Source organism: Rutilus rutilus, assembly GCF_951802725.1.
Source record: "Rutilus rutilus genome assembly, chromosome: 2".
NCBI classification, from domain to species: Eukaryota; Metazoa; Chordata; class Actinopteri; order Cypriniformes; family Leuciscidae; genus Rutilus; species Rutilus rutilus.
Genome location: NC_140210.1, coordinates 458,418 through 479,233, shown reverse-complemented (window position 1 = coordinate 479,233; position 20,816 = coordinate 458,418). Strand labels below are relative to the sequence as shown.

The 20,816-nt window shown below is 40.6% G+C and overlaps 2 protein-coding genes across 4 annotated transcripts in view; both read right to left on the bottom strand.

The window, feature by feature from the left end:
- Positions 1 to 7,877: 7,877 nt before the first annotated feature.
- LOC311285968 (uncharacterized protein) overlaps positions 7,878 to 20,816 on the bottom strand; it is a 59,369-nt gene continuing 46,430 nt past the window's right edge. For all 3 annotated transcript variants that reach the window (XM_084401892.1, XM_084401890.1, XM_084401891.1), the window contains exons 25-29: positions 18,006 to 18,088; positions 17,804 to 17,837; positions 12,411 to 12,533; positions 10,317 to 10,438; positions 7,878 to 9,361 (exon numbers count right to left, since the gene is read on the bottom strand). In XM_084401892.1, coding sequence (XP_084258018.1) covers positions 9,287 to 9,361; positions 10,317 to 10,438; positions 12,411 to 12,533; positions 17,804 to 17,837; positions 18,006 to 18,088 — 437 coding nt within the window. In that variant the 3' untranslated portion in view covers positions 7,878 to 9,286. The remainder of the gene's footprint in view (positions 9,362 to 10,316; positions 10,439 to 12,410; positions 12,534 to 17,803; positions 17,838 to 18,005; positions 18,089 to 20,816) is intronic.
- LOC311285967 (uncharacterized protein) lies at positions 12,603 to 16,969 on the bottom strand. Its single transcript, XM_084401889.1, has 2 exons — positions 14,386 to 16,969; positions 12,603 to 14,187 (listed from the first exon to the last, which is right to left on the bottom strand). The coding sequence occupies exons 1-2, from the start codon at positions 16,292 to 16,294 to the stop codon at positions 13,388 to 13,390; spliced, it is 2,709 nt and encodes a 902-aa protein (XP_084258015.1). The 5' UTR covers positions 16,295 to 16,969; the 3' UTR covers positions 12,603 to 13,387.

Genomic DNA, 20,816 nt, shown 5'->3' with positions numbered 1-20,816 from the left:
TAGCCTCATGATGTCTTGAAAACACCTGGCAGTCATGAGACTCATCATCAAACTGAACAAACAGAAAGGCATTCCTTACGTCTTTGGAATTCTCTTGTTTATCAAGGAAACAAAAGGATTCATCAGTAGTTTCGTTTAAATGACAGGTATACAAATACTCTTTTGTCTTTTCACATGACAAATATGTGGAATTTCCCTTAACATTTCCAAAACATTTCTGATAATGTGAAATGTGCCAATAAAACTTAATAACAGTGTAATGGAAAAATTTGATTTCCATTGATCTTCAACATACACTCACCTAAAGGATTATTAGGAACACCTGTTCAGTTTCTCATTAATGCAATTATCTAATCAACCAATCACATGGCAGTTGCTTCAATGCATGTAGGGGTGTGGTCCTGGTCAAGACAATCTCCTGAACTCCAAACTGAATGTCAGAATGGGAAAGAAAGGTGATTTTAGCAATTTTGAGCGTGGCATGGTTGTTGGTGCCAGACGGGCCGGTCTGAGTATTTCACAGTCTGCTCAGTTACTGGGATTTTCACGCACAACCATTTCTAGGGTTTACAATAGAATGGTGTGAAAAGGGAAAAACATCCAGTATGCAGCAGTCCTGTGGGCGAAAATGCCTTGTTGATGCTAGAGGTCAGAGGAGAATGGGCCGACTGATTCAAGCTGATAGAAGAGCAACTTTGACTGAAATAATCACTCGTTACAACCGAGGTATGCAGCAAAGCATTTGTGAAGCCACAACACGCACAACCTTGAGGCGGATGGGCTACAACAGCAGAAGATCCCACCGGGTACCACTCATCTCCACTACAAATAGGAAAAAGAGGCTACAATTTGCACGAGCTCACCAAAATTGGACAGTTGAAGACTGGAAAAATGTTGCCTGGTCTGATGAGTCTCGATTTCTGTTGAGACATTCAGATGGTAGAGTCAGAATTTGGCGTAAACAGAATGAGAACATGGATCCATCATGCCTTGTTACCACTGTGCAGGCTGGTGGTGGTGGTGTAATGGTGTGGGGGATGTTTTCTTAGCACACTTTAGGCCCCTTAGTGCCAATTGGGCATCGTTTAAATGCCACGGCCTACCTGAGCATTGTTTCTGACCATGTCCATCCCTTTATGACCACCATGTACCCATCCTCTGATGGCTACTTCCAGCAGGATAATGCACCATGTCACAAAGCTCGAATCATTTCAAATTGGTTTCTTGAACATGTCAATGAGTTCACTGTACTAAAATGGCCCCCACAGTCACCAGATCTCAACCCAATAGAGCATCTTTGGGATGTGGTGGAACGGGAGCTCCGTGCCCTGGATGTGCATCCCACAAATCTCCATCAACTGCAAGATGCTATCCTATCAATATGGGCCAACATTTCTAAAGAATGCTTTCAGCACCTTGTTGAATCAATGCCACGTAGAATTAAGGCAGTTCTGAAGGCGAAAGGGGGTCAAACACAGTATTAGTATGGTGTTCCTAATAATCCTTTAGGTGAGTGTATATTGCAAAGTAATGTGTCACATGTCTATATTGTGGAATGTGAACAGGATATATGTACGTTTGTACATCTGTCTCCGTGCAGAGTGAGCCAGGATGGGGATAGCTGAAGAGTGACCTTCTGACCTCAGAGGTCAGGATGCATCTAAAATTTCCTGGTCCCAGTGTCAGAAGCAGTGATGAATAGGAGCATGTGCAAAAGTGTGTCAAAGTTAGTGGAAAACTACTAGGAAAAGCAACAGCTGAAGGAGAACTTGGTAAAGAATATGTTTTTTCTGTGTGTGTGTTTGTGTGTGTGTGTGTGTGTGTGTGTGTGAGAGAGTGAGTTTGTGTGTGTGTGTGTGTGTGTGTGTGTGTGTGTGTGTGTGTGTGTGTGTGTGTGTGTGTGTGTGTCCAGGCGCAGGTCCTTCATCAGATCTGGATATGGCCTGGATCCGGCGGACTGCGGTAAACCTTGGGATAAACAGAGAGACTAATATTAGCGTAGATGCCATTCTTCTTATGATGTAACGAGTACATCAGGATTTATGGGAAGTGTTCCCGGTTCCGGCTGACCTGATCTATGCAGCCTAATATGGAATTATAGAAGTCTATAATGTGTTATGTGAATGCTAGGTCAAAGAGATGTGACAGAGTGTGTCTGCTTCCCGGACAATGGTAGGAAGACTGTTCCAGAGTTTTGGTGCTAAATAGGAGAAGGATCTACCGCCAGCAGTCGATTTAGATATTCTAGGTATTATCAACTGGCCGGAGTTTTGAGATCGCAATAGACGTGAAGGACTATAATGCGTTAAGAGCTCGCTCAAGTACTGCGGAGCTAAACCATTTAGTGCTTTGTAAGTAATCAGCAATATTTTAAAATGTATGCGATGTTTAATAGGGAGCCAGTGCAGTGTTGACAGAACTGGGCTAATATGGTCATACTTCCTGGTTCTGGTAAGAACTCGAGCTGCTGCGTTTTGGACCAGCTGTAGTTTGTTTATTAAGTGTGCAGGGCAACCACCTATAATAGCATTACTATTGTACATAATCATGAAGGTCTCTAGAATCATCCAAACAAAACAAATCTTACAAGAAATCTATAGTTTTTTGTATACTAAGTCAAAAGTCCAAATGTCAACTATAGTTGCAAGTGGGCAAATGCCTTGTAAGTACATATCTCAGAGACCCCAGGCAACAAAATGTAATTTTGTAACAATTATTATTTTTATTTTTTAAACAAATGTAATTTTACTCAGTTTATTAATGTTTTTACTCCACATTTGGACATTTTACTCCACAAAATGTATATAAATTAATTAAAAAAATATTATCTAATTTTCTGATTATATCTATATTATAATTATAATCTGATAATCTCTAATAATATGATTAGAATCAAACCTGATCAGGATGTTACAAAGAGAAAAGTTGAAGTCTTTAGAGTTTATCATTTATTTAAAACATCTGTTTTTCATATAATTCTACAAATTTAAAGTGTGCTAACTTAATATCTGTCTATGTCTGTTCTGTGTTGTTTCTGATTTTGGGATCGTATATGGAATTACTACTGAAAGCATTCCTCTTCTCGTAGCAGGTTTCTCCTGTACGTTGATGGAGAACCTGAATGTATCTGATTCTGTGCACCACCGTACTCCCAGAGCTCTTTCAATTGGTAGATTGCTTTTGTTTAAATCTAAGTCCCCTACCTCTTTGGATCTTTCATTTTCTGGAAATGATAACAGGACTTCTCTGTTATTGCTCACCCACTTAGTCAAATTGAATCCACCTTTAGAGCACATAGATATCAGACTTCGTGATAGTTTGATTGCTGTCTCCTCAGAGGCGACCGATTTTAAGCAATCGTCCATGTAAAAGTTTTGGAGAATAGTATTGGCTGCTTCAGCTGTTTCCTCTGTTTTTCCATCCATTGGAGCCTTTCGCAAAGCGAAGCATGCACAACTGGGAGACGAGGTTGCCCCGAACAGGTGTACTGTCATCTTGTATTCCTCTGTAGGCTTACCTAGATCTCCTTCAGGCCACCACAAAAATCGCAAAAGATCTGAATCATAATCTGGGACTCTAACTTGGTAAAACATTGATTGAATATCTGCCATGATAGCAATTCGCCTTTGGCTAAGCCACACCCTAGAATGTAGATTGACCAATCACAGCGCAGCCAAGAACGAGCTCCCACAGAGCTCCGACACTTTTTCACAGCGCTCCATTGACTTTAACACAGGCGTCTCATATTTTTGGTCTCGGCAGGCTATTACCGTCGTAGTTTTATCAAAAATATGGTTAAACGTTGTGCCTGGGGCATTTGTAACACAGATACGCGTTTCCCAGAGAGGTTGGAGAGGGGGGTGTCCGTTTTTTTCCCTTCCCAAAACCGAAGTCAAATCCTGACAAGTGTCATCTTTTTGGATTAAACTGTGTGGACGTCCTCACAGTCAGCTAAACCCCTCAAGGATCAACAAGTACACTTTTGTGGTAAATGTTGCTTTTAACCTTACTGTGAAGTTATACTAGTTAGACAGTTTTATGCTGTTTTAGGTTATGATTTCGGTTCTCTACCCTAATTAAAGAAGAATCAAGGTGCTAGCAAGCAAGCTTAGCGATAGTTTAGTTATCACGTAAGTCAGGATTGTATGTTTTGACTAGCGGCTGGATGTCAGCTAACTTTGTTATTTAAGATACAAACACCTAACGTTAATGTTACAGACACGCTGTTGTGGTAGTTTTGAAGGTGACTAACGTTACCGCCACCGTGTTGCCCAGATGAAGTTGTCGGACGTAGCAACAGTAACTAAGGGGGGCGGGGCTTAGCCAAAGGTGAATTGGCTCTTGTCTGCATCGATTTAGCACACCAATGAGGGTATTGGTCAGGTCAGGTCCCTGCAACAGTTGATCATTCAGTGAGAAGCCCTGGTAGGTCACAGTGCAGTCAAAAACAACTCTGATTTTGTTCTTTTTCGGGTGATATATCCCATGATGTGGAATATACCACACTCTGTCCTTGCGTTTCAGTTGTTCTAAAGGCACTTTTTTAGCATAGCCTTTGTCAATTATGTCTGACATAAAAGCTTTATAGTCTTTGTGAAACTCTGGGTTCCTGCTGAGCTTCCTTTTGAGACTGATGGCTCTTTGTTCTGCTATACATCTGTTGTTGGGCAGCTTATCAGGATCAATCTTAAAAGGTAATTCAATACAGTAATGTCCATCTTTATACTGTACTGACTGCTCAACGCTCTGCATGAACTTTAGGTCTTCTTGTGACATTTCAGCTTTGTCACTATAATTACGTTAAGGGAAGTCTTCATTGAATTGCTCTACTAACAGCGTTTCAATGTCCACCACTGCAATCCTGTTCACTGTGAAACATGGAGTTCTGACCTGGTCCGATTCGGTGCTCACATCTGGTCGTAAAGGTCCATTCACTATCCATCCTAATGCCGTCCTAAGAGCATAAGGTCCGTTTCCTTCACTGTTTATTATTTGCCATGGTTCTATTGCCTTATGTACATTAGCGCCAATCAGTAGGCCTACTTCTGCATTGAGATGAGGAAGGGTAACTTGTCTCAAATAAGGCCATATTTCCAGGTCCTGTTGTTGAGGGATGTTTTCCTGTTTTACTGGAATCTCTTTCTGAGTGAACATTTTTGGAAGTTCTATGTAATCTTCGCTTTCTAAACCACTTATTTCCAGGTCTGACAGAATGTGACTATGAACAGGTTTTTCTTGTCCCATAGTACGAAGAAGAATCTCCGTCTTTCTGCCTCTCAAGTTTAACTTTCTCATTAAAGACTCTTTGACTCAAATGTTTGACTCAAAGACTCAAAATGTTGCAGAGCTTCCTTGATCAATGAAAGCATATGTCTTTACTATTTTGTCGCTTTTCTTGGACTTGATCTTGACTGGAACTATAGCAAGAATGCATTCACTGTTTCCGGCTCCAGTGTATCCACAAGTTTCATGGTCTATGGAAGTTGTTCTCTTGCTAGTTTTGTTCTCATCACAGCTGCTGGATGTGGGACTGTTCTCCTTTGTAATATGCAAAATACTTGGGTGCATCTTGGAACATTCTTGACAAATAAGTCTTTTCTTGCAGTCTCTGCTTAAGTGTCCTTGTGTGAGACATCCAAAGCACAGTCCTTTTGTTTTCAAAAACTCAATTTTATCTTTGTGTGCTTGTTCCTTATACTTGAAACAGGAATTCAAGGCATGATTCTTTTGACAGAACACGCATTTGACATGAACCGTTTTGTCAAATTGAGGTTTTGTTTCTTTCTTAGTCTCACTTTCTTTTTTCTGATCAGTACAGACACTTTTAACGAAACTACTTCCTTTAGTAGTAACCGTTTTGTTCTTAAAGTCAGAAGCTTTGCTTTTCTTCCCAGCATCAGCACTTACTATCTCCTGAATGTCTCCAAACAAGGGGTCATTTTTTACTTTGGCTTGACGGTCGATATATTGCACTAAGTCTGCAAACTAGCTCTTCTGCCCGTCCTTTCATGAATATCATACGCCACGTTTCTCCAGTTCTCTCTCATTTTGTATGGAAGCTTGGAGATGATAACCCTCAGGTTTGTAGGGTTGTCCATTTCTGCCATGTAATCTACATCTTGCATAGTGTTGCGGCATCCAATCAAGAAAAGAGCATATGCATTTAGCAAGATTACTGCAACATCATTACGGTGATGAACTCCCGTCTTCCGTTTTGATCTGAGGCCATTTTAGTGCCTTCTCAATGTACGCTGAAGCAATTTTGAGTTCATCACCGTAATGATGTTGCAGTAATCTTCTTGCCTCTTTATATCCATTTTCTGCACTCATATGTCCACAACTCCTTACCAGGTCTTGCGGTTCACCACTGGTATATTGCTCCAAATAGAACAGCTTGTCCTTGGCGTTCTCAGTTTTACTGTCTATGCTATTGTCAAAGGCTCGCATAAACGATCTGAAGTTAAGAGGATCACCAAGGAAGATTGGGACATCTCTTTGCGGTAGTTGGGACATATTTTGTTGCTTTACTAGCATTTGTGTGATCTCATTTTGTCTTTGCATTATTTGAAATAAATTGTCTTCTGAGCTTTTGGATTTTGGAAATTGTTGACTGGCATTATGAAGTCGAGTTTGTTCAGCTACAGGCCTTTCTTTTCTTCTGGTTGCAGCCTGAACATCAGAACTTTCATCATCAGGATCTTTCTTAAGTCCTGACCTCCTTTCATCCAATGCATGCTCTGGTTGAACATATTTTTGCACTGATTCAGCAGAATTTTCATGTTCATCAAAAACTTTCAGTTTTGCGTTAGAAACAGCAATTGCTGTCTGCAGTTCTAATTGCTCCAGTTTAGCTTTCAGGTTTTATCTCTTCTACCTGTAGAGCTTGTTTCTTTTTTAAAGCAGCAGCTTTTGCCAACAGAGCAGCTTTTTCAGCCTCTTCTTTCATTCGTAAAATAGAACTTGAACTGGTGGCTGATGATGCGCCAGAACTGTGTCCAGCTGATGAACCTGCTCTTCTCTTTTTCATTACTGCTTAAGCAACTTCAGAGACACTGTCACCTGGTACAATGTCATCATTTTTTGCAGCACTTTCATCCTTTACATGTTAAATCCACTGTTCAGTAGCAATAACAAAATTCCTGATTTTTGATGATTTTGGCTCAAACCAGATATGCTGATCATCTTCCTTTTCATCATCCAGCAAAAGCTCTTGAACATTTTCATTCAACTCAATGAACTCCTGATACAATTTGGTGAGTGTTATAAGAACTTCTTGTTCTATTCTTTCAACATTGGCATCATTTTCTTTTAATTTGTCGATTTCTTTCATTTGAATGGAAAGTTGAGCCATTTTTGACTTTCTCAAATTAATGAGTCTGTTCAAACGCTCCTCCTGCGCTTTATGCATGTACTTGAACACCCTCTTGTGGCCATCTTTATCTGAGTCGGCAATTTCTTCTACGTCAAAAATCAATGAATTGAAAAAAGTAACAACAAAATTACCTTTTAAATTGTATTACGAGTCCAGTTTCAATTTGAAGAAACAAGTTTAAATGTCTATACATCCAAATAGTCCAGACCGGGAAATCCGCGCATCTCGTGGTTTAGGTTACTTTCAGTTTCGTCCGTCGCAATAATCTCAAACTCGCAGTTTTTTCCGGTCATACAACATGGACTGTGTTCATGATCCTTGAAAATCCTTTTCGGTGACCATTGCAACATCAATCCTGGCAAACCGATTTCCACTTCACGCAATTCCAATGTGAAGAAGACTTTTGACTAAAATGTAATGGCAATCTGAGCCGTTTTTCGTTCTTCGCCATTTCCACAAGGGTGTAGCACAAAGGATTTGACGCGTGAATCCATAATTTGTCTTGTAAACTTTACTTTTCCGTTGTCAGGTTACATTTTAAGAGAAATCAAAAACAAAACAAAAAGATTATACACTTATTCACGTTCCAATAACATGAATTCGATCCTTTTCACAGTCAAAAGACTGTAGCACTAACCCTTTCTTCTTCCTTATTCTTCTACAAAAAATTACACGTACGGAGCACGTGAAGCTAGTCAAAATCTCGCGATACAATACAAATAACACAAAATATGCATTTATCAAAAAACATAATCACTCTTAATATAAAGAAAAAATATGACAAAATTATTAATGTAGTTATGGCTCTAACATCAGATATTCTGTCAGCATAGGGTTGCAAAAAGGTGAAAATAAAAGAGCTGGATCTATTTGCAAGCAGTTTTCTTTAATCAAAGTAAACTCAAAATTACACTTCTTTAGGGCAATCTGGAAACAAAAACATGGGAAACAGAACAACACCTATTGTGAGACGAAAACTGACAAAGAGCAACTGAAAATAAGCACTATATATACCGAAACAAACACTAGGGACTAAACAAGGTAATTAACTAGGCACTGGTGTGACATGAGGGCAAATCAAAAACTATGGTAACTGATGAACTAACACAAAGGAAACATGATCAAACACAGAAAACAGTGAAAATAATACAAGATAGCAATCCAAACCAAACTCAAACCCAGAACAGACATTACATTTTGTTTTTTAAAATAATTGATTATAAATCTCGACTGTGTAGGAACTGACGCATATTTTATTCACCCTTTTTGCGCACACCTTTGAAAAAGTCATATTTCACCTATTATCAGTGACCCAGTCTTAGTTAATTTTCCTTTCTGTAAAATGCATCTTCATATCCTCAAAAACAATCTCCTAAGATACAGTATATTAAATGAGATGGAGACCCATACATGGAGACATTCTGGAACAAGCACGTTTACACATTCTTTTTATTTCTATAACATGTCTCTATGTTTTCCATTCGAAACAAAAAAAAATGTATTAAAGGAACACTTCGACTTTTTGGGACTTTGGGACTAAATAGTTCCCAGTATTTAAATGTTTAAAAAATGTCTGTGTCTCATATGACCTTGTTATTTGTACACACTGTGACTATACAAATCACAACATGTAAATAGGAAAATGTTGCCGTTATTTTGTCACTTATCGGGATTAGTATGCTAGCTGTAGCCATTTACATCCAGTCTTTGTGCTAAGCTAGGCTAGCGGTGGGTGCGTCAAACAGACTTACAGCACGCACGGAGATGAAAAAGGTATGTATGGACTTATCTAACTCTGGGGGATACGGTGAATAAGCTAAAGTCCCAAAAAGTCGAAGTGTTCCTTTAAATTTTACAAAACAAAATTGGAGCCATCCAATGACATAATGGCAAAAAAGCAACAGTTTATAATGGTTATTCAGTAGCAGAACTCTGACTGGATCTGGTCTGTGCTGAGGTTCTACCCTGCAGTTGAGAGTTATTATGTTTCTGGAGGAGAAAGAAAAAGAATGAAAGGTAAAATTATACTACACTCAGCCCTTTTAATATCAAATGCAGCTGATGAAGAACTTAAAATATCTGACAATGTTTCATGTTTTTAGCATGCCAGCAGCTTGTTGTTAGTCATTTCACACAAAAAGAGGGGGTTTACATTTAATTTTTTAAGTTCACAGCAACAAAAAACAGCACATTTAATTCAGAGGGTCATAAAGGGGTTGAAAACGGTCAAGTAAACCAAATGACCCCATTAGCTCTTTCCCCACCATTGACTGAATTTTCCGGCTTTCCGTGTTTTCACTGTTATGCGGTAGGGGGTGCCATTACCCATCTTCTGAAAGAATACTAAATCTCCTGATCAAAATATGTGCGAAGATGATGCAAAAACAAGCAATGTAATATAATAATATAATAATCATATGCATATGTAAAATAGTGTTATCATCAATATTAAATCAAAACTGCCTAATGTTACTGAATTAAATGTCGACCCAGGATGAGCCACAGGACTGTGAATCTTTGAGGTGTTGATGATCTACTCCAACCTGTGTTTTGATCATCGTTCTGAATCCGATCCAAAAACTTTTTGGTTTTTGGAGGGGTTTTTTTCTTCCAAAAACTCTTTTTTGCTCAAAATGTTGCTTTTTTTATGAAACTTACCCACATTCAAGTGTTGATAAAAAAAAAAAAAGAATGCTTGCGTTTTTTTATGTTTAAAAGCAAAGGCTCTGTTCTTTCTTTTGATATATTGTATGTTCATACAAAAAAATATTATGAGGGTCATAAAAATTTTGTGAAAATGGTCAAAAACGCTAGCGGGGAAAGAGTTATGCATTTCCCTATAGACTAGATTAAGTATTGAGTCATGTACAAGAAAATAACTTTAAATAAGCATTTATTTTACAAGTAAATAAGGTGCATTTAATTTGTATAAATTGTGCCATACCTCCAAGTTTTGGTAATGCTGCAGGCTACTGCAGTGAATTATTCTAGCAGGTTCCACATGATCAAAGAACAGAGAGCAGAGTTTGCAAAAGAAAACTGTCTTGGGCACCACAAATTCAACCCCTGAGAAAGACAGATGACAAAAAATTAGAGACATAATTATGTGATCACTGCGATTTAATGACCAACCTCAATCTGTCCAAAAAAGTCTCATCACAGAACAACTTACTAGAAATAGACACAAAAAGAAAGGAAAAAGCTTTCTATTTTTTCAAACAAATATTTACATTGTAAGAGATAGTTCACCCAAAAATCAAAAGCAATAGATAGTGACTGATGAGAGGGTGCTTTCACACTGGGACTTTAGTTTAGAACGGGGCTCAGATAGCATGAAAAATCGCTAATGTGAACGCTGTCATGTGGACCCGGGAGCGCACTGGGGTACCGAGCCCCAGACTACCTGGAGGAGCTGGTCTGAATTCGGTTGCTCCCGAACCGTGCCGCGGTTCGCGTGAATGTGAAAGCAACACGGACAGACTCGGGTGCGCACTTGTTCAGGAAGAAAAGGAACTTGCGCATGCGTTTTAGCTGATTATTATGATGTATTTAGTTAAAGAAAACACATGTAAGGGATGACAGTGTTGATGATTTACCTTGGATGCGAGCGAGAGTGAGCCTGCGGTGTATTCGCGCATAGCGCGTTGAATCAGGGCAACAAATGAATGGAAATCCACTGTCTCCTCAAGTGTGCGTTTGCAATCAGCAAAAAGCCAAACACGACACACAGTAAACCTGTTGTTCACTAGCACCAAATTAATAACAAACATAATATATTGGACCGCGTTCTGTTTTCTATCATGCGCCGTGCACGTTTGCGATGATGTAAGATGCACGCAGACGCACAGGGTTCGATAGAATAAAGTTGAGTGTGAAACCAGACCAACGCTGCGGGGGGCGCCGGGAGCAAACAGGTGTTTTTAGCCCCCAACGACACTGGGCTCGTTTTCTGCGGCCCGAGTATGTTTGTGTTTAGTTCTGTCCAGTTGTCTGTTGTTGTTGCGTTATGTTGGTGATTTTGTCCTGTTCATTTACCTTGTTCTGTCAGGTTGTTTAATAAAAGACTGTTGAAGCTAGATCCTGCTTCCTCACTGCTGCATCCTGCATTTTGACCTTATCAGGGACATGGCTTGGAAGAGTTAAGATATAATACCATAACAATAAATAAGTTATAATATAGTTATTTTTAACCTTTAATAATACCAGCTGATAGGGCTCTCTGTATGTTTACAGCATTATGTGAGATATATTTTTTCTTGAGAAAAATGAACATCTAGGCTATCTACTGTAGCCTACCTAATATTTATCCAAATGAGTCAATATTGAATCAAGATTGAAATCAAATCCCAAGAATTGAATTGAAATAATTTGTGTTAAGCAATAATACAAACAGTAGCCTACCAGTCATTGTACCATGTAAACATTATAACATGTTGTCAGTAAACTTAATAAAAATGAAAATTTGATACGGGCACATGCCTATTTAAGATGTACATTATATTGGTTAAAGTTATTTAATTTTGCCAAGATTTACAAAGTGACATTGTAAACTGTGAACAAGTAAGAAATAATTTCTCCATTTCGCTGAACCATTTTCTCATCAGCTCTTTAAGTGAATGAATGATGACTTTTCAATGGCAACTGACAACAGTCCAAACAAATACTGTTTAGCTGGTGGGCATTTCAATATCTGACATGTAAAACGAGGACTTTAAAACTGCTCTGAGCGGAATAAATGTGTAAGGTAACTGTTAATCTACCACGGCCAGCTCTTACTGCTTTTCATCTACATGTTTCTAGTACTGGGAGAACAAATTAAAAAAGTCATAAAACGTATTTTATCTGTGAACTAAAACGTGCTAAATTTTCAAATAGATCAGGGGCTTAAGTCCCTGAAGTCCACCTTGCAACACCACTGGTCTCCATCCACTTTCATTTTATTTTATTTTTGGGTGAACAACGTTAACAGACTGACTGATGCAAATGAACTGAAAAGCCCATGTTCACCACATGTTTGTCATTCGTGGAGTTCTCTTACCAGTGGGGTTGTCTGGGCTGAATGGGGCCGAGAGAAAGCCTTCAGTCGCAAGGGAAGTAAAACAGGCTTTCTTAGCCTCTGGTTCATGCTTTGGTTCAGGGTCTTGTCTGCGTTTACACACTTCTGAAAATAACAACAGACATTCACAAAGGAATCTGTAAGAGAATGCCATGCCATCAACAAATGTTAATAGATCTTAGTTTGGTGCTTTATAGAATTTTTGCCTTAAATGAAAATGAGCATGTGAGCAACAAATACAGCCTGTTGACTATAATATGCTGCTTGGTGTTGATCATACATACAGTAAATGTACAATTCAACGTATAGCACTTCAGTGAATGAATAAGGCATTTATATAGCACTTTATTATGTACTGCTGTACATCCAAAGTGCATTACAATCATATCAGGGGTCTCCCTGCACACACCACCAGTGTGCAGAATCTACCTTGTCGATGTGACGGCAGCCACGGTACAATGGCACCAGTGTGTTAACCACTCACCAGCTATAGTTGGAGAGGAAAGAGAGCTATTGAGCAACCAGGACACTGGGGTTACACCCAGGGTTCGAATTATGATTGAATCTTTGTGGGGGTCTCTTTAAAAAAAGAAAAAAAAGTAGCCTATGAGCAGGCGCGGTGTAGCTTACTAATGTAAATAAAAATGTTTAATAAAAAAGCGTTGCTAACACAATTCAATTTAAATAGTGCATTTGGTTTAATGAGGTCTAATGTTAGTGGACATTTACATTTACATTTAGTCATTTAGCAGACGCTTTTATCCAAAGCGACTTACAAATCAGGACTAAATTAAGCGAGTCATCAAGAAGAGGCAAAAGACAACAACAACGCAAGAAGTGTTCAGAATACGAAGTTCAGGCATTATTCAGAGTAGCATAAGCATGATAAGTGGGATTTTAAGGGAAAGGTTTTTTTTATTTTATTTTTTTTTTTTTTTTTTATTTTTTTTTTTTTTTTTTTATGAGTTTAGGTGCTCATGGAAGAGATGGGTTTTCAGCTGTTTTTTGAATGTTGTCAGGGATTCAGCATTCCGGATGAGGGTGGGGAGAGTGTTCCACCAGCATGGAACTGTGAATGAGAATGATCTGGAAAGTGATCTTGTGGCTTTCTGTGATGGAACCACGAGACGTCGCTTGTTGATTGATCGTAGGCGTCTGGTGGGGATGTAGGCTCGTAGGAGTGAGTGAAGGTAGGAGGGAGCTGAGCCTGTGATAGATCTGTAAGCAAGCGTCAATGCCTTGAACTTGATGCGAGCAGCGAGAGGTAGCCAGTGCAGAGAGATTAACAGAGGGGTGACGTGGGCCCTCTTGGGCTCGTTGAAGACAAGACGAGCTGCAGCATTCTGGATCATCTGAAGAGGTTTGGTAGCACATGCTGGAAGTCCGGCCAGAAGAGCATTGCAGTAGTCAAGCCTAGAAATGACCAGGGCCTGGACGAGGAGTTGTGTTGCGTGCTCAGTTAGGAAAGGCCTGATCTTCCTGATGTTGTGCAGCGCAAACCTGCATGATCGAGCTGTCTTTGAAATGTGATCTGTGAAGGTCAGCTGGTCATCAAACGTTACTCCCAGATTTCTGACCGACCTTGATGGTGTGATTGATGATGAATCAAGCTGGATGGTGAAGTCGTGCTGTAGAGACGGATTGGCAGGGAGGACGAGCAGCTCAGTCTTTGCCAGGTTGAGCTGCAGGTGATGTTCCTTCATCCATGTGGAGATGTCTGCCAGACAGCTCGAGACCCGTGCAGCTACTGTGGGATCATCTGGTCGAAATGAGAGGAAGAGTTGTGTGTCATCAGCATAGCAGTGGTAGGAGAAACCATGTGCCTGTATGATGTGTCCCAGTGATGTAGTGTAGATGGAGAAGAGGAGGGGACCGAGAACTGAACCCTGGGGAACCCCTGTGGTCAGTTGATGTGCTCTGGATACCTCGCCTCTCCATGCGACTTTGAAGGACCTACCTGTGAGATAGGATTCAAACCAGTCGAGTGAAGTTCCTGTGATGCCCAGTGATGAGAGGCTGGACATAAGGATCTGATGGTTCACGGTGTCGAAGGCAGCAGACAGATCAAGGAGAATGAGGAGTGAAGATTTGGAAGCAGCTTTTGCAATCCGTAGGGCTTCTGTGACCGACAGTAATGCAGTCTCAGTTGAATGCCCTTTCTTGAAGCCAGATTGGTTGACATCCAGCTGGTTGTTTAGAGACAAGAAGGATGTTACTTGGTTGAAAACAGCTCTTTCAAGTGTTTTTGCAATGAATGGTAGGAGAGAGATGGGTCTGTAATTCTCTACAAAAGATGTGTTTAGCGTTGGTTTTTTAAGCAGTGGAGTGACCCGAGCCTGCTTGAATGCTGTAGGGAAGGTGCCAGTATGGAGGGATGAGTTGATGATGTGTGTGAGTGCTGGTAGAAGTGTGGGAGAGATGGCTTGTAGAAGGTGTGAGGGGATGGGGTCTAGAGGGCAGGTGGTAGGGTGACTGGAGAGGAGAAGTGTAGATACTTCTTCCTCTGTTAGCGGCGAAAAGGAGGACAGAGGGGTATTGGCTGTGGAAGGGGTCGGTCTGGGTTCCTGTGTGTGTGGAGCTGAGAATTGACTGCTGATAGTTGTTGTTTTGTTGGTGAAGAAGTTTGCAAAATCATCGGCAGTTAAGGAGGAGGAGGGTGGTGGTGGAGGTGGACAGAGGAGTGAGTTGAATGTCTTGAAGAGTAGTCGTGCGTTGGAGGAGCTGTTGATCTTGTTGTGGAAATAAGAAGATTTTGCAGCATGAACATCAGCAGAAAAGGACGAGAGGAGAGATTTATACATACTCAGGTCAGATGAGTCTTTTGATTTGCGCCATTTCCTCTCCGCTGCCCTGAGTTCGGTCCGGTGTTCACGAAGAACCTCAGATAGCCAGGGGTTAGAAGGAGTAGCGCGTGCTGGCCTGGAGGAGAGAGGGCAGATTTTGTCTAGAGTAGAGGTTAGTGTGGAGCATAGGGTATCCGTTGCAGTATTCACATCCAGAGATGAGAATTGTGAGGGTGGGGGAAGAGAAGAAGACACGGCAGAGGAGAGGTGGGAGGGGGAAAGTGAGCGTAGGTTTCGCCTGAGGGTGACTGGTGGTGGGGTTGGTGGCGCAGGGGTAGCGAGTTGTAGACTGAAGGTGATGAGGAAATGATCTGAAACATGGAGAGGCCTCACCAAAATGTTGTCTGTGATGCAGTTGCGTGTGTAGACCAGGTCCAGTTGGTTGCCTGATTTGTGAGTACCTGTGGTGATGTGTCGTTTGAGATCGAAGGAGGCTAGTAGAGAGGTGAAGTCTGTTGCATGTGGTTTTTCGAGATGAATGTTGAAGTCACCGAAGACTAGAAGTGGGGTGCCGTCCTCAGGGAAAGAGGACAGCAGCACATCCAGCTCCTCTACGAAGTTACCCAGCTGACCTGGGGGGCGATAAATTACTACAATATGGATCTTACTGGGAGTTGTAAGTGTGATAGCATGATATTCAAATGAATTGTTGTTGCATAGAGAAGAGAGCGCTGAGTATTTCCAATTGTTGGAAACGAGAAGCCCTGTCCCGCCACCCCTCCCAGACTGGCGAGGGGAGTGAGAAAAGGAGAAATTGCTAGAGAGAGCAGCGGGGGTTGCTGAGTCTTCAGGACGAATCCAGGTCTCAGTCAAGCCCAGGATACTGAGAGTAGAATGAGATGCAAAGGCTGGAATGAAGTCAGCTTTGTTGACTGCTGACTGACAATTCCATAGACCCACGGAAAGAGAGAGAGGAGTGTGTGAGGATGAGAGAATGGGACGCAGATTAGTAGTATCGCGCTGCCTTGTGCGCGTGATGAAAGGGCGTTGTCGAACGATAACAGGAATGTGTTGAAAACACATGCTGATTCGGGAGAAAGATAAGATAAGAAGTGGAAAGGGAAAAGGCGAATTTTAAGTGCCTTTCTGGTGTCCCTGCTCGGTGGAGTCGCGCAGGTAGAGTCGATGGTCTTTACCCGAGTCGGTCTGAACACGAGGAGGCTGAACACGAGAGCTGAACGCTTCCGCTGACGCTTCCGCGACAGCGCGCAAAATACACAGATATACAGAAGAATGCTTTCACCGCTTGAGTGAGTACAGCTGGTTCGGTCTTGCAATTAAGTGGATAACGCGATAATGGGCCAACTTTCGCTTTGAAAGTGCTAGGAGCAGAGGCTTAAAGTGCAAATTAGGCTTTAACAATAATAATTTTCACTCGCGGCTGTTTGTTTAATGTGGCAACGCGTCCAACTAAAATACACAATTATGTGAAGTTAAAAATATAAGGGAAGCTGAGAATCGAAGATGGGCTTACCTTGACTACAAAGCAACGCTGACAATAACAAGAGAGCAGAGTATTCCAGAAAACACACAGTTGCGCGTTTCAGTCGAGCCTCTTGTTGCTCGCTTGTTCTGGAGTGGAGAGAATTTTCACATGAATAAATAAACAGATCCGAGAGTACTAAGTGTGTATTTAAGTGCTCCAGTGGTAGAACTTCTGGCAAGCGTGTCAGAGGTTCTGGATTCTAATCCGCATTCGTATAGTTTTTTTTTTTTTTTTTTTCATCAAAATCGATTATGTTTATCGGTGGTTGTATATCAGGCAAGGACGAGTTTGTGTGCATTTTGTTTTGTAAGAGTCTCCACAACGGATTGAAGCGCGCGTCTGAGTGAAGACTGTGCGCGAGCCACAAACAAACACTGTATCCGCGCCACTGATCGCAGTGGCAACGAGCACTTTGTTCACTTGATTTAAAAAACACAGGGAGTCAGGACCTCAGTTTAATGTCTTATCCAAAGAAAGGAGCTTTTTTTGACAGTATAGTGTCCCCGTCACTCTACTGTCTCTACACACAGACCACAGTGTGAGCGCCCCCTGCTGGCCTCACTAACACCTCCTCCAGCAGCAACCTGGTTTTCCCAGGACTCTGTCTCCCATCCAGACACTAACCAGACTCAGCCCTGCTTAGCTTCAGTGAGCAACTGGTCTTGGGCTGAAGGGTAATATGGCTGTGGCTTTCCCTATACATATTTTTCCAAATACAATAGTGCCACAAAAGTTCCCCAACCAGGAAGCCAAAGTCAACAGTGGCAAAGAAAAACTCCCTAAGAACATGACCTCTGGATTCTTTGTAGGTTCTTTAGAATCTCTTTTTTAATTGCAAAGAAATAATCTTAATTTTTATAAAAACATTGCCAGAGGTAGGTAGTAACGAAGTACATTTACTCCATTACATTTACTTGAGAACAGTTTTTGGATACTCTACCTACCTCTGAACATTGCTAGTAAATTAAACAATTTACTCATAAAACTGAGGATAGAATGAAATCCAGAATTAATGTTAAATTGTCATTTGGCTTCTCCATCCTTACCTTCCAGTTGTGGTTTATTATGAGCTCCACCACACTGTTGAAAAAGAAAGTCAGAGGAAAAATATGGAAAGGATTAAAAAAAATCACTATTTGCAGTCATTCAATACTGTATATCACTTCCACTCCGCTTAACAAATGTTTCAGCATAACTGCAACAAAACTGCATAATTGTTAAATGATAAATCAATTCAAATTCCATCACCTCTGCTCTGTCAGCTTCTCCTGGTTCTCCTGGTTCTGCAGTTTTCATTTTGGGCTCTTCTTTCACATCCTCCACCAATGGATCTGATGAAGATATTAAAGCACGAAGATCAGAAACGGCTGATATTACATATAAAACATGGTTTGAAATAACTCCCAACAGGATTATGTTTAGTTCTGTCATGAGAACTCTAGGAATGATTGGCATGGTAATTGGGTATGACAATGTTGTATGTTTGGTCTTGACGGAATAGATCTGCTACGCTACTGCGGGAGAGCAAGTACGGGACTTGCTACTGCCAATACATACACGACACGCTGCTGTGAGCAAGTAAGACATGCTGCTGCTCGACAATATAGCATACATGAATTACTCCCCAACAGAGCAGGTGACATGACATTTGACAATACAATACAAGCAGAGTGTAATGTATGTCAGAAAATCCCCCACCCCCAGCAGATCTACCGCCAAAACATATGTACTGCTGCTTCTCTGAAGAGCCATAGGAGCGTGTGTATGCTAGCTAATTGGGCCTGGCCCTTTAGTTTTGAGTATGAGAAATGTGGCATATGCTTGATCTTGGCGGATTAACCATAGGTATTGACTGTATTGGTATGACTTACCAATGTGGTATTTTACTTATGTGCCTACATACCAGTGTATACATGCCACGAAGCTAAGAAATTTGGGCCATAAGGCTTTGTTTTAGTGGCCTATTAGACTATGTGTGCCTGGGCCTGCTTTACCGAATGGCTTAACTCTAGTGGCCTATGACTATGAGCCAAAAGCTCAAACATATTCAATTAGAACACGCATTATGTTTGGCTTTAACAAATCGTAACACGTTACAGGCTAATAGAGATGAGAAAAGAAACCCCCCACAACCACCTGAGCAAATAGTATGATAATTTAGCATCATTTGATTCAAACTCTCTATACTCATATTTGTAAATGTGGAGTCATTTGGACAACGTATAAATAATGGAGTATGACTAAGATTTATTCAGCTGAACCGAGCTTGAAAACACACCAGCAATTAAAAATATCAGCCTGGAAAAGTGTTGTTGGAAGTTGGTAAATAAAGTAATAAAGCCCCAGTTAAATGGCTATACGTTTTCTCATGTCTACTATGCCTAGCCGCAATAACCTTACGTAAAAAAGGCTTGCTGCTGCTATATCTTAATATGCATCTCTGCTGCTGTATGCTAGTATTTAACTCCTGCATCGAAAGTAAGACTGTAAAACACCTTTCTTAAATAAGGCATTGTTTGATGTGTCGTAGATAAAGTAAAGATTAATATTTTAAACATGAATGCCCATCCCGGTTCTGGAACAAAGAAGTTCCCAGAATTTAGTGATTGTGCTTAATGCAGATGCTGTATAGCAGTTTCCACCAAGAGAATAGAAATGTACCACGAACATTAGATTTACGAATCATTATTTTACGATATTTGGAAAAGAACTCAGATATTTGGACTGACATTCTATTATATCTATTGTCTGAATTACACTGCTAAAGCTTTAATACTTGGCATATCATATCTGTCCCATGCAATGGTTATGTCAACAACACAATTTGAGAGTGAATCCCACATTGTCACTTCCTGAACTTCGCAGCCTGCAACCGAACTTTCTTTCCTCAGCACAGCATTTACACTTATTCAGTGCATGACATATAGCCGTGAGAGCGTGCAAAACTGCTCACTCATCTCAGCCTGTAGCGATCTCAGAAAGTGCTGCTACATCAGTGAGCTGTGCAAACTGCAATGAGTCTCCTATTTACACTCCTGTTGTTAAGCAAATACTTCTGCGTTCTAAGCAGTGAGTGATTCTGACTGATAACAAACACCTCTGATGGCCACCACTCATGATCAACGACATGTCCATGATTGAAAGGCCCACCGCTGCAAAACGTGCCGCAAACAAAAATGACTGATGTTCTCCAGAGCGCAAATAACACACACATACCTGGTGGAGCGTTTGCCAAAATGATACAGCATCACTGTGGTGCTCTTGCTTTTCAGTTGAGAAATACATGGAAACTGCCTTGGCACGCTTTAGGTAAATTGAAATGACAATTATGTGGGCAGTTTATTTATTTATTTTATTTATTCATTTATTTGACATGGACATTGCAATTAAACATAGTACAAAACAAGTTTGTAACTGATGCTATGCAAAAAGAGTTTATAGCTAGTGCTAATTTTAAACTCCAGTCCCTGGTTGGGCCTTTACACTACAACATTTCCTATTTCATCATAAAAACGTATCTATAGACACACCATATAAATCACTTACATACACAAACTAGCTATTTACAAATGGGTACATTCACATGAGTTCCACAACTTTGCACTTTTATATGAAAAAGCAGACTGACCAAATGAAGTCTTACGGTACGGAACTATACAGTTGTTATTGATAGAGCCTCTGGTGACTCTGTTGATGCTTTGTCTCTGCATAAATGAACTGAGTGGCTCAGGTGCTATATTATTGAGACATTTGAAAGTTAGTTTGAGAAAACATAAATCACCAAAGCTTTCAAAGCTTAACAATTTATACTTCTGGAGAATATTGCAGTGATGGTAGCGGATTGGCTTCTTGTCCATAATCTTTATAGTTTGATTGTATAATGACCTGATGTGTTTAGTTGCTGAGAGCGTGGCCTGTGCCCATGCTGTCATGCAGTATGATATATGAGAGAATATCATAGCATGCATGTACAGGAGGGCGGCCTGGTTTGGAATGTATTGTCTAATTAGTTTGAAACAGTTTAGGTTGCTTTGTATAGTTTTTGAGATTTTCTTAAGA